The following is a 17,266-nucleotide window of genomic DNA, read 5'->3' on the forward strand; positions in this document are numbered from 1 at the left end:
GATTAGGTCCTGCAAAAGGAGGCATCGTGGCTGGTAATTCATTCTGAGCTTGAAACATTTACAACGCAATTTCAGTTGTCATAAGTTGTAAGGATGGGAGTAATCAATGTATGCCACATCAATATATGTTTGATTGAAATGAAGCTCCATACTTTGATACATTTGCTAGCTTCAATATTGAAAGAAAAGGTGTCAACTATCAAGTACTCAGCTCTATTTTTTCTGTTATTATCAATTATGTTGTCATTATACTGCATATCCAAGAGTTGCTGGTTTTAATCATGTAATATCCAATTTTTTAAATTATCCAAAATTCCCATGAAAGAAATCATTCCAGTGATACATCCAAAGCTCACTGTAACTATGACCATTATTTTTCTGCACATGACACTCTAGCTTGCAGTGAAAGAGTTGCAGATGATTAATACCTTCAAAGCACAACACGAGACGCTTCTATACATCATGAGCTGTTGTCAAGTAATCAATAACTTGCTTCTCAGCATATCAATGTCAAATGATCGAACATTATCTGGGGCTGTTGAATTCCTTCATATTCTTATCTATATTACTATCAATGCAAGGGCAATCCTCAACTGCACTCAAATCTGAAGAATTATCTGACAAACCTCATTTCACCAAAGATGTTTATAATAGATGTCAACTCTCGCTATATCTGTTGCTAGCCCAAGTACCTCACACAATCATATGCTTCTCAACTCCTACTTTTTGTGGAATTACATGTACTTTATTAATTTGCAGAGATGCTTTCCATCAGTCTTAAAAAGGTTATCATCATGTAAAGTACCTAACAGGCTAGGAGCCCAAGCAGTGAGTTCATGTCCATTCAAAACAAATCAAAACAGAGAAAAATGAGTCATATCATTGAAAAAAACGTGTTTTACTTGAGCAATTTAAATGCAGTCATGTTTGGCTATGCTCAAAGCTTTGAATTTAAACTCAAACAGCATATAATATTTGCTTTATATACTATTTCAGACATTCTCTTCCATTGCAACATCTTTGAAAAAAAAATGCAAGTCTACTATACCTCCATCTATGTTCCGCTATATTTTGTGCTGATTGCTAGAGCTCTCCACATAACTTTCTCAACTCATCGACTTCTCGTAATTTGGATTTTAGCTGTGCTACTATCTCTCTCCTTCTGTAAATGATTTGGCTAATCTGTGTAGTTAAATTTTTTACTTTGTTTTAAAAGCTTCAGATCTTAATACAGTGCTAGAGTGTGAATCTTAGACAACACTGCCACTGCTGTAGTTTTGATTGCGGTGAATATGTGGATTGTCATCTCGAAAACAATTTCTATCTTCCTTTGAAATTATGACTCAAGGTAATAATTCTACGCAATGGCAACGATCAACATCAACTCCACTTATCTGTATAATTATATTATACTACTGCTATTTATTCTCCACAAAAGCTAAATAATACTAATTATAATATAATTATTAGCTTCGTGATGCAAGCACCACGGGACCGCGCGGCAAGGCCGCGCTGCTTTCTAGTTCTATTCCTAAATTTCCTACCTAACTTCATGAAAACCTCCATCATTACTGACAATCCGCATCCATTTTCTAGGTTTGATCTCACCTCTTCTTTATGTAGTAGGGACTATTGGATTCGTTCTTTACGTAGTAGGCACCATTGTCAAATCCAATATATTGCCCTGAAGATAACCTGCAGAAATGTATTAGGTTTAGAATTATTGAATACCATATCGTTTTTACTCAGCCACATAGCCCAACATAAAGCAGCAACTCCTACAAATATTCGATTTCTAAGTTTCGACCGAATGGCATTCAACCAAGAATCAAACATGTTCACAAAGCTAGAAGGGGGCTGAATTCCAAAGGTTATATAAACGGTATTCCAAATAAACCTTGCAAAGTGGCAATCAAAGAAAAATGTTATATCGTCTCCATAGAGCTACAAAAACAACAATTGAGGACAGCTATATGTATAATGCCCTTTCTCATGGCATTTCAAGCAGATGACATCAGATAGCTCCAATTCTCCAAGTGGCTTCTTCTCGGGGCAACCATTCATATAATGGCCTTTGTTATGACATTTGAAGCAGATGACATCAGATAGTTTCAATTCTCCAGATTTCCCCTTCTTGGGACAGGTATTTGATTCGTGGCCTTTCTTATGGCATGTGAAACAGGTGACATCACATAGCTCCAATTCTCTGGCTGGTTTTTTCTTTGGACAGGTGACATCATGTAGCCCTAATTCTCCAGAAGGTTTCTTTCTAGGACACCCACGTGCATAGTGCCCTTCTTCATGACAGTTGAAGCAGGTGATTTTTGATGCTAGCATTGTTGCCTTGTTCTTCATTGTGGCATGGTTGGTCTTATCAGAGTCTGTTACCTCACTTCTCATGGGGTTCTTCTTCGCAGAATGGCCCTGCCCATTACTACTGCTGAAGTTTGAGACCTTGGGCACTGCTTTATAATGTAGCAATTTTCCAGATGGCTTCACTGGTGTCAATGTTCTGCTACTTGTTTCTGTCATTAACTTATTCAGCGTGGCACGTAAACTTTCTCGATGATACTGAGTTGCTATAGTGAGGATTGGACTTAAGCGGCACTGAGCAGGCACATGATGTTTCCCCTCACAAAGGAAACATGTAATTTTTCCCATAGGACAATCTCCGAGTAGATGGTTTGTATCACAGCTGGAGCAACTGATTTCCCTATTATGACTGCACGTTTCGCCAAAATGAATGAGCTTCTTATTGGCGTAGTGCCCTTTTTCGCCACAACGATGACAAGCATGATTCTCTGACACATTCTGTTGACAACACCACAAATGACAGTGGCCAACCTTGTTACAAAGAGTGCATATGACTTTTTCCTCTTGATCCTTCATGGGGCAATCACAAGTGTAATGCCCTTCTTTGCCACACACCATGCAGGTAATCTTCCCCATTAGTCTGTCCTTGACATACTGGCAGGCACCGTCGGGAGAAGGTAGCTCAGTTGTATGAATATTTTCTTTTTCATGCTGGCAAATGGGGCTTATTTGAACGGCTTGTGTGGTTGCCTTCCGCTTTCTTCCTTTGTGAAGCGAGTCTTCATCTTTTATGGGCTCTTGTGAACTTGAGAAAGTGGGTGACGCAACGCTCATTGGTTTAGCAATATGGGACTGTGAATGGGCTGCATGGGCAGCGGTTTTGGGAGCACTATTTTCATTATTACTGTTTGGAGTTTGATGCATTGCATGCATCAGTTTTGTTTCTGTTGCTCACATCTGATGCAGCATTGCTGGCAAAGCTGTGGAGGCAATAGCTTACTGATTGCAGTGCAGCGAGTGTTCTCCACCTGACAGATTGACCAAAATGGTTAGTAGATGACAAATGGAAGCATCACAGCAAGAGAGTAATAGGTCTACAGTTCAACTTAAGCAGAGGCTGGAATAACACATCTTGCAACTGCTCCATACAATGCACTAATCAATGACAATAATCCTTATTGTGACTGCTGAATGCACACAACGGCATGTCTATTTGTTAAAGGACAGTCCCCATGCTCCATCCTGTCCAGAGCAAAACAGGCCCAACCCTAGTGTCATGTATCACAATTCACAGTCACTTCTAATCCTAGACTAGATCCACAATCACTTGCGCTCATTGTTGACAAGATAATAAACCTCTAAGTGCTTTATGAAAATGTCTAAATGAAACATTAGGGCTTATTATCTTGTCAACAGTGAATGCAACTGTGCGAGTGATCATGGGATCTAGGATTAAAGATGGCCTAAAGATATAAACTAATGGCAAAGTTCCAAATTGCAGCCCGTAATTGAACAATGAATCATCTCACAGATTGGATCAAAGGATACAGGATCAGCAAAACCACAAGCAATATGTTATTGATGGTGACAAGGTGCTCCTTCTTGCCCTTGGGGTAAGAGGAACATATGTGGCAGAAAAAGAAAACAATGCACAACGTTGAAGCCAAAATACAGCTGCTTGAATCATTCAAGTCAAAAGGCATTTATATCAATATGGCTAGTGTATCTGAATTATCCTTTTTGTTTTCCAAGGATGGAGTCGTGTGTGCTGTTTAATCAACAAAAGGGTTCCAATTTACTCATGAATTTCTGGCTGAAAAGTTTGATGACTATGCATTAAACAGGCAACTCTGCATTATAAGCTCACATATGTACTTCAGAGTGAGATGAGAAGGTTCTGTTTCCAATAACTTGTATTTTTATTTTGAAAACTAATGAGCAACCTCTATCACATGAATTCAGTACTTAATATATGCTACAAAAGTGACAAATCCAGATTTCTTGACAGTCACAAATGATGTCCAGCAAAGAAACTTTGTGACAGTTACAAATGATGTCCAGCAAGGAAAGATGGGTGGTGCTTCAGTGACAACAAGAATAATAAATGGATGGCACAATAGTTTCAGCATGTCAGCTTTAGGGTCAACAGGCATATCTATAGCCAACATGAAGATCATCTCTATCTGTTTCATCGTTCTCTCTTCTAGTTCTTGATGATGTTGAGCTAGGGAATCAACGTACCTCGACGAAGACGCGGAAGACTTGTCAACGACGTCTTAGATTGGAGGCCGCGGCGGTGACGAATGCACTGGTAGACGATGCAGCGCCAGTCAGAGCACGAGACTTAGAGGCGCTTCGCACCGTCCGCAGATGACGATGGGCGCAATGGCGATTTACCGGTGGCACATCGTGCCTGGCGACCGATGCGGCGGTGGCGCTCAAAGCGGAGAACACCCACAGATATGGATTGGAACCGTATCCGCCCAAGACTACATGGGTGGGCCTGCCAATCCAACGATTCTTCTCACTCGCGTCTTCTTTCCCTGATTCTCACCGCGAGCTCGGTGCGGTGAGCGGCGGTGCGGGCGAGCGGGGTGAGCGAGCGGCGGTGCGGACGAGCGCGGGGAGCAGCTGGCGACGAACCAGCGAGGATGCGGGCGGCGCGGCCTACGAGCGCAGATGCAAGCGGCGGCGCTGGAGAATTTCTGGGGGTGTTCGCTTCAGACAACCTCTTTGACTAGGGAGTAGGGACGCCTCCACGGCTCCACCTGCTTTTATCCGCCAGCGCAAATACAAAATAGTTTTTTTTACAACATACAAAATAGGTTGGATACTTCGATACGAAAAGGTACGCCAAACCGAATGGGTTCGGTTTTGCTTCTCCTTTCAGGGCATGTTCGGAACGGAGGGGTTTTGCTTCTGGCTTCGGGCATGTTCGGAAGGGAGGGAGAAAAAACAGACGAATGAGAGAAAATACAGGAATAGAAAATAAGTCTAGGTAGAAAATAGATGATTAAAAAGGTATGAGAATTTTATAAGAATGGGTGTTTGAACACATGAATATAAGAACATGTTTATTCCTCCATTCCAGTAAAGAAGAGTTTGCTCATCTCTCCATTCACACGTTGGAAAATTTTCCAAGAGCTTGAAGTGGATATTTTATTTCCTCTATTTCATAAAGAAAAGCAGGCCTTTCCTATGAAAAGGAAAACTTCGTTCCTTCGTTCCAAACACTATGTGATGTAAGCAAAACATAAGAGTTGGATTCCTTCAAAATTCCTCTAATCCAAACAAGCCTCATCCTTGTTCCTTGCGATGGTTTGGTTTGATTTCTAATCTTCATAATTCTTCTTCGCTGTGGTGGGTTTGGTTTCTTCTCTAATTTTCGTCACAATCACAAAAATACTTCGTAAGTAAGAACCGATTTTTATTTTAGGTTCAGTTCTTCCCCAAGAGTAGAGTTTAGTTATGCATCGATTCTTCAGCTAATACTATGTCAGTCAGTTGGATTTAGCCACCGGAGAGGACCTTAGGTGACATTTGGATTATGGGATAACATGAATGGAAAACGAATATGATATCCATAAGATTGGAGTGGGATATATATATTAGATTTAGGTTTGGAATAGAAAAGCATTGTATCTAACAAAACTATTAGAAAATGTGGGTTACTGTAGGGATAAAAGTTACGGACAATACATGTACGTAATCACCCTAGGTGGGTTGCTAAAAGTCAGAAGACGGTGGGTGAACTTGAGTTGGTAGTCCGAGGACACACAACACATAGCCTAGATGCCCAGTAGAGGCATTGTACCTGAAATGTACCCCCTCCGTCCCTTAATATATGTTGTTGGAGGACTAAAGTCTTGTCCCCAAATAACTCTTTCCTATTAATACATGTCCACAAGTAGTTGTACCATCCTGCATCAAAGCGCATGTCTCCCCGTCCAAGAGGCAGCTTTAACCATTTTCCCTCACACTATAGACTTGTTCATTTAATGGTGCAACTGTTAAAAGGGTTGTTGTAAGTAGGGGTGTTTGAGTCTTTGCAAATGTTCTTGGTAACTAACCCCAAGGCTACAACGACTGATATAAAGGGACGGAGTAGGCCACAGGCTAGACCAGAGGCGGAAGGGGAAGTATCATGCGGAAGTAATCACGACCATATAGAGATTTCGGCGCATTGGGCATCTCAAGATTGACAGAATCCTCATCGCTTCACCAAGAATGTCTAGAGCTTCACCGCCATGTGGGTGGGTAGTCGAAGTTGCTCGTCTTTGATAGAGCCTGGTTGGTAGAGATTCTTGAGCAACTTCTATAGCAATTGGGAGCACATTTTATCGAACGGTGGAAACCAAAAAAAATTCTCGCCTGGAGCTCTTTTGTGCACTTTCACAAGGCACCGATGTGGCATGGAGCCGAAAAAGGCATCCCCCTCGCTCTGTTTGCCATGGTGCAGGTCAGCACCTTTTGCCCTGGCTATAGGCGAAGCATGGATGCGGTCGTGGCTAGGGGCAGCAACACAGAGGAGGGGACCGGCACGGACGAGGGTGAAAGCCCGAGTTTGATTTTGGATAATTGATGAAACCCTAGGACTAACTTTTGATCTAAGTGTGTGAATTAGACGAGGTAGTCTAATCCAAGAGGTGGAGCTAGATGATGGTCACGGTGAAAGTGATGGCCAGAAAAAGATGGATCAAGTGCATCACATTTAGAAAAAGAAGAAAGAGAAACAAAAATGGGCTCAAGGCAAAGGTATAAAGATAGGAGCCATTTTTAGTTTGCACTCAAGACACCATAGAGGGTGTGAGTGGTTTAGGATTAATAGTCGTACTATTAGAAGGGGAATTCTCATGGTTGATATGATTGTCAAGTGCCACTAGGTGATTGAATTCTATGCATGTGCATTAGGACCTAGTGTGCTAACAATTAACCCTTGAAAATGCTTTGAAAATATGCTAACACACGTGCACAAGTGGTGAGACACTTTGGTGTTGGCACATAGAAGAAAGGGTGTTGAGAAAGGAGTTGATCGTGTTGGTCACTGGGTGACCGGACGTGTCCGACATTGATACCGGATGCGTTCAGTGTGCAAAACTCGTGCAGGTGGCATAGACATGACCGGGCGCGTCCGGTATTTGACCCCGACGTGAGAAGCTAAGGCAAGGATGACCGGATGCTGGGCTGTGTCCGTTCATGTTCGATCTGACGCATCAGGTCAGGCCCTGGACCTCTCAGTGTGTTTCCTGATCGTGACCGGGTGCTCAGTTTGTCGAGTCACCTGACGCTGAGCGTCGTGTCTGGTCAGAGGAAGCAATACGCGCAGTGGTGTGGACCTGATGTAGGGGCATGCCCGGTCGGCCATACCGAACGTGTCTAGTCTCTCTAGGGCGGCTCTGGGAGCTCTCTAGAGTTGACCTGATGCTACCTCGACTACGTCCGATCGTTTCCAAGCGTCGCGTCCGATCCTACGTGTCAGAACGAGAATGAGTTAGGCGTTGGGCGCCAATGGCTATTAGATTTGAAAGCAATACATGGTAGCCAGGCAGTGACCGGATGCAGCGACCGAACGCGTCCGGACGCCGTACCGAACGCGTCCGGTCACCTCGCAGACAGCCCAGTGAAGGGGTATAATGGCTAGTTGAGTTGTTGAGGCTCTATAAAAACATGATGGCTGGCTCTTGCTCACTCTCTTGGCTCTCTAACTTGATGATACACCTTGTGAGCATACTCCCATGCCTCCCACTCATCTAGCTTATGATTTGATCATCCAAAGTGAGATTGGGAGTGATCCAAGTGTATTTGCATTGTGTTTGAGCATCTAGTGGCACTTGGGATCGTGTTGGCTGTGGGTCTTCTTATTACTCTTGGTGGTTGCCGCCACCTAGATGGGTTGGAGCAGCGGAGGAGCATTGGCATGAGTTGGTGATTGTTCGTGGCCATCTGAAAGGTCCTTTGTGTGGTTTTGGTAATTGAGTGACAACCCTAGGTGGACTAATTGTGTTTATATGAGACACACAGGTGATTAGTCCACAAGTACATGTGTGTGAGCAACATATGTCGTGAAGGTGAAAATAGTTTGAAGATGTTGCAAAGCTCACACATGTGATGATGAAGAAGCTTATTGCACATGAGACATGACATTGAGTCATGTGATCAAGGTGGAGAAGATCAAGACAAGACTTGGCTTGATGGACTGGTTGTAAGCGTGAAGGGCAAGTCGGAGGCTTTGGAGCGATAGACTGCGTGGCAGTGAAGCTTGAGCAAGACTTGGCGTCGATGGACGAAGGCAACGGTGAAAAGCAAGTGAAGTTAAGATCGATGAACCAATATGATCACGTGATGATATGAAGTGGATCATATCATTGTTTATCATGTTGGTGCATGTGTTGCATCAACATTGGAGGAGATGGAATGAAATGCGCAAGGCAAAGGTATAACCTAGGGCATTTTATTTCACCGATCATAGGTGTGTAGAGAAGTTGATGACCGAGTTTAGGATAGATGGCCGTACTATCAAGAGGGGCAAACTTGTTTGCATATCGGTCATCTAGTGCCACTCGAGTGATCTAACTTTGCGTCATCGCTAGGATCGAGTGGCGTGGCAAGTTGAGTGGCTAATCCTTTAGAAAATGTTTGTGAAAAGCTAATACACATACACATGGTGGTGCACACTTGGTGGTGTTGGCACATTTGCAAAGGAGAAGAAGTTAGAGTTGTCGTGAATCAACTTAGAGAAGAGAAAAAGGTTTTTCGGGATCTCTAAACTATAGGATGGTCCTTGGATTAGAATACTGTTTTGATCCATTGTGATTTGGATCAAGTATGCATGTGGGATGTGTAGCTCTCTGAGTAAGCTTTCCAAAATGTCTAAGATCATCGAAATCGGAGTTCGGAGCTACGAGTTATAGCCGTTTTAGCGCTGAAAGGTCTGTGACCGGACGCTGGCGCGAAAAACGACCGGACGCTGGGGGTCCAGCATCTGGTCAACATCTACGAGTCCGGTCAGTGTTTTTAGCATGTCCAGAAGCAACCGGACACTGGGAGAGTCCGGTTAGTGATGACCGGACGCGTCCGGTCGCTGAAAAACGTCGCTGGAACCTCTCTGTAAGTGACCGGACGTTGGGTTTCAGCGTCCGGTCGTTATGACCTACGTGTCCAGTCAGTACGTGCTTTGCCCAATGAAGGGGTAACGGCTATTTTAGCCCTTGGGGCTATAAAAAGAGTGTGTGGCCGGCCTTGGGCTGGTTGCTAAGCACCCTCACGCCTATGTGGCTTATGTAGGAGTGCTTGGATGCCCTCTAACTCAATTGTGCTTGCAAGAGTGCAAATCGATTGCGAGTGAGTGTGATTCTAGTGCGTTGCATTGTGAGATTGCATCGAGTGGTACTAGGTGATCGAGTTGCAAGCCGGTGGTGCTTGTTACTCTTGGAGGTTGCCACCTCCTAGACGGCTTGGTGGTGGTCTTCATCGAAGTCCATAAGAAGCCTGTGTGGTGCTCCAAAGAAGAGCTTTGTGAGGGGTATTATGCTCGCCCCGCGGGAGCCACAAAGAGCAACTCTAATTGAGCGTGTCATTGAGCTACCCTCACTTTTGGGATAGGTTCTTGCGGTGCCCGACGTGCGGGCTTAGCGGGTGATGCCAATTAGCCGCTGAACCACTAAGTGAGCGGTCGACACAATAGGGACGTAGCATGTTGGCAAGCACGTGAACCTCGAGAGAAAATCACCGTGTCAACCTTGTTCTTCTCGTTGGTTTGCAATCCCCTTACACAAGCTTGTGATTACTTTTATATACATTGTGCTTGTGTAGTTGCTCTTGTAATTAGTTAGCTTGTGTAGCTCACTAATTACCTTCTTACTTGTGTAGCATAGAAGTAGCTCCCTTGCATGGCTAATTTGGTTTGTGTGACCTTGTTAGTCACTTTGCTTAGTTTGTGTAACTAAGTATTTGCGTTCTCTAATTTAGCATTGGTTGCCTTGTTATTGAGCATTGCTAGTGAGCTTAATTAGATTTGTGCTTTTGCTTACTAGCATGGGTAGGAGCACCCTCATTGCTTGAAATACTAGTGGCATAGGTTTGTGTGACCTTGCTCCTAGAATTGGTTAGGTGAGCTCTAGTTAGCCCGGCACCCTTGTTGCTTAATTAGGATCTTTGCAAGGTGCTTGAGAACATAAATAGAGGGGTGTAGTCTTGGCTAGACCTATAGTTTTAATTCCGCACTTGTTTTGGTTAGCCGACGCGATTAAGTTTTAGAAATGACTATTCACCCCCCTCTAGTCGCCATCTCGATCCTTCAAGTGGTATTGGAGCTAGGTCTCTTATTTGTGGTCTTTACCGACCCGAGAGGATGACGAACTTTGGGCTAGAAGTTATTTGTGACTCACATATTTTTGATGGCACACACTATGCATGGTGGAAACATCATATGCTCGATCATTTCCGTGAATTGGGTCCCAAGGCATGGTGGATCATTGTTGTTGGTTTTTCTCATGATGCTTTAGATAAGGACAACCTAACCCAAGCGCAAGAGGATTGCTTACAACTTGATCATCGTGCTCTTTATTATCTAATGTGTGCTTTACATGATGATGTTTTTAGACGTGTGTGGGACTTGGAAAGTGCTCATGATATGTGGATGGCTCTCCAAGCCTTCTACGGTGACTCCTCCACAAGTGATGATGGGAAATTCAAGAAGGAGGATGATCATAAGGTGGAGGCACATGAGTGTGTTGAGCATAATCACAATTTGGTGATTGTGGAAGATTGCTCCACCTCATGGTCAAGTGATGATGATGATGATGATGATCGATCCACTACAAGTTCACTTGACAAGGTTGATGATGATGCCACAAGTATTGCACATAAAGATTCTACCTCAAGCACACTTGGTGGTGATCTTGATGATGATGGTTCATGCTCGGGCCATGATTGCGATGCTACTACAAGCTCTTCTACATCACCACATTGTTTCATGTCACAAGGTGACACCAAGGTATCAAATGATAATGTGGTTGATCATGTTGATTCATATAATGAGCTTGTGAGTAGACTTGCTAGCATGACCATGTCTTTAGAAAATAAGAAATCTAAAATAATGAAATTGGAAAAGGAAAACTCATTTCTAAAGAACTCTTGTGAAGAACATAAGAAATTACTTGATGCTTTTAAATCTTCACATGATGTGCTAAAATTGAATCATGAGACACTACTTGCATTTCATGATGAATTATTAGAACAACATGCTTCTCTCATTAAAGTATTTACAAATAAACTTAAAAATAATAAGAGCTCATCACATGGATCAAATGATAAATTGCAAAATGTTGCTAACCCTTGTGATATAGGTAAGAAGCATGTATCCACCTCTTGTGATGATTTATTAGATATGCCATGCTCTTCACATATAGATGCTTGTTCTACTTCTATGTCTTGTGAGACTAACATTTTGAAGGAGAACATTGAGCTCAAAAGTGAAGTGAAGAAATTGAGCAACAAGTTAGAGAGGTGCTGCAACTCAAAAGTCACCTTTGAGCACATGTTGAAGACTCAAAGAAACTATAGTGATAAGTGTGGCCTTAGCTTCAAGAAGAAGATAACAAAGGGCAAAAGAAAGAGAGAAAGAAAGATGAAGAAGCTACAACAAAGAAAGCTCTCTCATACCATGTGCTACTGGTGTCATAAAGTGGGACACCTTGCAAATGGTTGCCCTAACATTGAGAAGCTCAAGAAGATAAAAAAAGAAGAGATGCTCAAGCATGTGAAGTGCTTCAAGTGCCACACTTGGAGTCATCTTACCTCAATATGTCCAACCAAGCAATTGATGAAGCAACTAGAAGAGCATCAACCAAAGCCACAAGTTGAGCAAGAGAAGACACCCCAAGAGCAAATTAAGATAAACCATGAAAATAGTGGTGATTTAATGATAAAGAAGAAGAAAACTAGAAGGGGTGGAAAAGCAAGAGAAAGAGCAATGCGTCCAAGGATAAATCAAGATGCAAAGCAAATGAGCAAGAACAAAGAAGAGAAAATGGAGAAGATTGCTCACATGAGATGCTATAGTTGTGACACATTGGGCCACCTAGCTTTGGGTTTTCAAAACAAGCTTGATAAGAAGACTCAAGAAAATAAGGATAAGCAAGACAATGAGAAGCACAATATGAGCAAAGATGAAAAGGCTCAAGCAAAGAGAAAGTGTTACTCATGCTGGAAAAGGGGACACATGGCACATTAATGTCCCCTAGGTAACACTCCTAAGATTATTTCAATTGATGATGATTCTATACTTAGGATAGATGGTAATGGTACCTCTATGATTGCTATTGCAAAATATTCCGCTACTCATACTAAGGCTATGCCTAAGTATGTTGCTCCTAACTTGAGAGGACCCAAAATTATTTGGGTACCATCAAAAAGTGAATAATTGATTGTAGGTACCATTGGCATTGGAGACTTGATTCAATTGATTTCATATTGATCATCATATATTGAGTCAAGATATGAAGCCTAGTGCACATCCAAACCCAATGCCAAGTGAAAATTGAGTGAAGTCCAAGTGCTATCAACATACAAGTGTCATATTCAAGTTGGGGTGATTTATTGGAACATTTGATGGCTTACAAAAATATTTGAGTTAAAACTTGCTAATTGGATGATCATGAGCTAACCAAGGTATATCTCTTGTTGATCATTTCATTTAGATGCATATGAGTTGATTGAATTAGATAAATATGCAATGTTGCTTGCTATAAGTTGATTGAATGGATAATTGCTTAGTAATCAACTTTGGATTAATTTGTGTTGGATAAATTCATAATATGATATTTAGTAAGTGTATTGAATGGATTTATGTCTTATGAAAGTATTCAAACAAGTTGGTTTTATGTTTGATTCATACTTGATGAAGTATAGCTCAAGTGATTGAAATATGTTCTATATTTAAAATCTGAGCTAGCTGTGATCTTAACCATGTTTGAGTGATCAAAACTTATTGGATTGGCATGAAAATTGGTGTACAAGCTCTAGACTTATGTTATGAGATTCTATAGAAATTTCATGAGAATTGGATAAGATATGCCTCAGTTTTGGAGTGAAACTTGTCAGCTATAGTGCAGCAGTTTTCAGCATATAGCAGTGATGGAATAATTGAAATCTGGTAGAAATCTAGATGTCAAATGAAGATTAAATTTTTACAGCTGCTAGATAACTAAGTGAAACACATCTCCACCAAATTTCGTGGTATTTCGATTTGTACTGTGGGAGATATGCTTATTTCTTTGAAGGGTACAGAATCTGCCAGAAAAGTGACAAATATTGAATTGATCTAGAGTCACTTTGATTAAAAGGTCCTCAAATTGAAAACATGTTTAAGAGTAATTGAGGTACCTAAGTTGGTTTTGAGATGATATAAAAGTATGATAAGATATGAGTATAAGGTTATTTAATTGTGGAGTATACTTTGCACACTTTTGGTACTCAAGATGAAAATCAAGATCAAACTCGAGTTGAAGATGAAGTTTAAGTTCAAGTGATGATTGTAGATCATTTGGTAGAAAAAAAGGACTTAAACAAGTAGAAAGAAAGGAACTTAAAGAAGGAATTAAGGTTACTCATCAAGTTAAGTCCATCACTTGGATCAATCAATCAAGTTATTTCAAGTAAGTGTCAAGAATGGTTCTTAGAGAGATGTCACTTCTCCCTAGTGTAGGGGCTTGCCGCGTATGTATAGGTGAACCAAGTGTGGTACTTAGAAGGCTAACATAGAAGTGGTGATCCGAGGAACATTTGAGATGCTTAGTTGAAGCAATCAAAAGGGTTGATCAAGAAAAGCAAGCAACACCCAAAAGAGAGCTAGTCATGATATTTCAAGTAGTATTCTCAAATTGATGCTCTCACGCAAGTAAAGATGAAAAGAAGAAGCAAGCCAACCACAATAAGAAAGTGCACTTGATCATAAGTGGTATTCATTTCATATGGGTGAAGAGTGAAATTCAAAATGGTGTCTATTGGTCTTCACCAAGGTTATAATTGGACTTCACATTGCTATTGGAGTAATGAATTAGAATCTATGTGACTATCCTCTACTCCAACATAGCAAAGGTATCATTGTAATGCGCATGATCATTTCATCCCTTACTAGTATGTGGTTAGTACATATAGTATATGTTTCATAGGATCATGCATAACAAATGAAATGTTTTAATTCATAGCCTACCACTATTGCTTGAATGATAAATTGATCTAGTGGTTAGTATATGAATTTGTTCATGAGCTAGTAAAACCAATTACTTGACTTAATTTGGATTGCTAACTAGTGACAAGTATAATATTGGCAAGATAACCCTTGCAAGAGGTGTGAAGAAGCTTGTCATTGGTTTAAACCGGACTTGGAAGCTTAAGCAAATCAATTTAGTTCAAGTCAACTATAGAAGCTCATGATAGTGATAAAAGCACAAGCACAAGACAACAATACAAATAGATATCTAGTTTGTTTGTTACAAGTGGTATCTAGACTCAAGTATTTTATTAAGAATCTACAAGTGATGTCTAGATCAACTCACAAGTGATATCCTATAAGTGGTACTCATGAAGATAGCAAATGTTCAAAAAATGGTTTTTATTGATAAATCCAACAAGTGGTTCCATACTAGAAGATTCTTTCAAGTGGTATCACATCTACACATGGCATCAATCATGCAAGACGATGGTTCCACAAGTGATCCTCAACTTTAAGTGATCATCAAATGAAGAATGCATCCCTCACCCACAAGAGCTCAAGTGTATCAAATGGATGACCCATGCTATCACATAGGGAGAGGTGTCACACAAATTGATATCAAGATAAAAGATCCTATGTGTGGTATCTCAAGAAGCCCTACACAAGATACAAGTGGTACAAGTTAAAAGTGGTATCTTCAAGTGGTGTCATTCCAACAATCAAGTGATGTCCATAAAAAACATAAGATTCAAGCCTGAACCATCTATCCCAAATGCATACCTTTGCATCAATGAGAAGCACATCTTTTATAGAAATTGGTGACAGAGGAGGAGAGATTGTACAAAGATATGAAAGCTTTAAAATTGAGATTGTAGATATGAAAGCTTTGGGAGAAATTAAAACAAAGAAGTAGAGGTTGGACAAGGACATGGACAAAGAGGGAGCAACATTGAAGAAAAGAGATGGATTAAAATTCTTGGACAAGAGAAGCACACAAATAGAGGGAGCAAGCTCATAAACTTTGATTGATTGCATTTGATATGTGCATATTCATGTGCTTGCTTGTGTTAAGTATGCTAGTTGTAGAATTTGATTGATGAAATGAAAACTAGCATGCATAGGATGATAGCTAGACACTTGGTATGCTTTTCAAGTAATGCAAGTACCTTGGTTTTAATGTTGATCTCACAAGGTATCTAGTGATTTTATTTCCAAGTGATATCTAGCTAACCATGGTGCTAAGGATGAACTTAAAGGTGCAACTCCGATTGGTATCACGCTTCAAAGGTTTACTCTATACACCTTAGCATCATTTAGTAGTAATTACTCTCCTATAATTTCAATCTATGCATATGTGCGAGCTTCAAAACAAACACTCTAGCACATATGTAGGGGGAGCTAATACTTCCATTTCGAGTTTGTGGTACTTGTCCAAAATCATTTACACATGGTAAAATTGCTTGGGCAAGCAACATGAATCCAAAAGAGCTTAATTTCCATATCTTTGTAGAGTTGTCATTAATTACCAAAAAGGGAGAGATTGAAATATCCTTGTGTGATTTTGGTAATTGAGTGACAACCCTAAGTGGACTAATTATGTTTATGTGAGATACACAGGTGATTAGTCCACAAGTACATGTGTGTGAGCAACATATGCCGTGAAGGTGAAAATAGTTTGGAGATGTTGCAAAGCTCACACATGTGATGATGAAGGAGCTTATTGCACATGAGACATGACATTGAGTTATGTGATCAAGGTGGAGAAGATCAAGACAAGACTTGGCTTGATGGACCGGTTGCAAGCGTGAAGGGCAAGTCAGAGGCTTTGGAGCGATGGACCGCGTGGCGGTGAAGCTTGAGCAAGACTTGGCGCCAATGGACAAAGGCAACAGTGAAAAGCAAGTGAAGTCAAGACCGATGAACCAATATAATCACATGATGATATGAAGTAGATCATATCATTGTTGATCATGTTGGTACATGTGTTGCATCGACATTGGAGGAGATAGAATGAAATGCGCAAGGCAAAGGCATAACCTAGGGTATTTCATTTCACCAGTCATAGGTGTGTAGAGAAGTTGATGATCGAGTTTAGGATAGATGGTCGTACTATCAAGAGGGGCAAACTTGTTTGTATATCGGTCATCTAGTGTCACTCGAGTGATCAAACTTTGCATCATCGCTAGGATTGAGTGGCGTAGCAAGTTGAGTGGCTAATCCTTTGGAAAATGTTTGTGAAAAGCTAACACACATATACATGGTGGTGCACACTTGGTGGTGTTAGCACATTTGCAAAGGAGAAGAAGTTAGAGTTGTCGTGAATCAACTTTGAGAAGAGAAAAATGTTTTTCAGTGTACTCCAAACTATAGGATGGTTCTTGGATTGGAATACTATTTTGATCCATTGTGATTTGGATCAAGTATGCATGTGGGATGTGTATCCCTCTGAGTAAGCTTTCCAAAATGTCTAAGATCATCGAAATCAGAGTTCAGAGCTAAGAGTTATAGCCGTTTTAGCGCTGAAAGGTCTGTGACCGAACGCTGGCGTGAAAAACGACTGGACGCTAGGGTCCAGCGTTCGGTCAGCACCTGTGAGTTTGGTCAGTGTGTTTTAGCGTGTCCAGACATGACCGGACGCTGGGAGAGTTCGGCCAGTGATGACCAGACGTGTCCGGTTGCTAAAAACGTCGCTGGAACCTCTCTGTAAATGACCGGACACTAGGTTTCAGCGTCCAG

The 17,266-nt window shown here is 41.2% G+C and overlaps 1 protein-coding gene across 1 annotated transcript; it reads right to left on the reverse strand.

Annotated features, from left to right (window-relative positions):
• Positions 1 to 1,859: 1,859 nt before the first annotated feature.
• LOC136539981 (uncharacterized) lies at positions 1,860 to 5,041 on the reverse strand. Its single transcript, XM_066531967.1, has 2 exons — positions 4,555 to 5,041; positions 1,860 to 3,341 (listed from the first exon to the last, which is right to left on the reverse strand). Exon 2 carries the CDS (start codon positions 3,244 to 3,246, stop codon positions 1,945 to 1,947), a length of 1,302 nt encoding a protein of 433 aa, XP_066388064.1. The 5' UTR covers positions 3,247 to 3,341; positions 4,555 to 5,041; the 3' UTR covers positions 1,860 to 1,944.
• Between the last annotated feature and the right edge of the window lie 12,225 nt (positions 5,042 to 17,266).

Source organism: Miscanthus floridulus, chromosome 2 (assembly GCF_019320115.1).
Source record: "Miscanthus floridulus cultivar M001 chromosome 2, ASM1932011v1, whole genome shotgun sequence".
Lineage (NCBI taxonomy): Eukaryota > Viridiplantae > Streptophyta > Magnoliopsida > Poales > Poaceae > Miscanthus > Miscanthus floridulus.

What these genes read in the sequence shown, in the direction of transcription:
- LOC136539981 (XM_066531967.1), bottom strand. Translation starts at nt 3,246, where the DNA reads ATGCATGCAATGCATCAAACTCCAAACAGTAATAATGAAAATAGTGCT.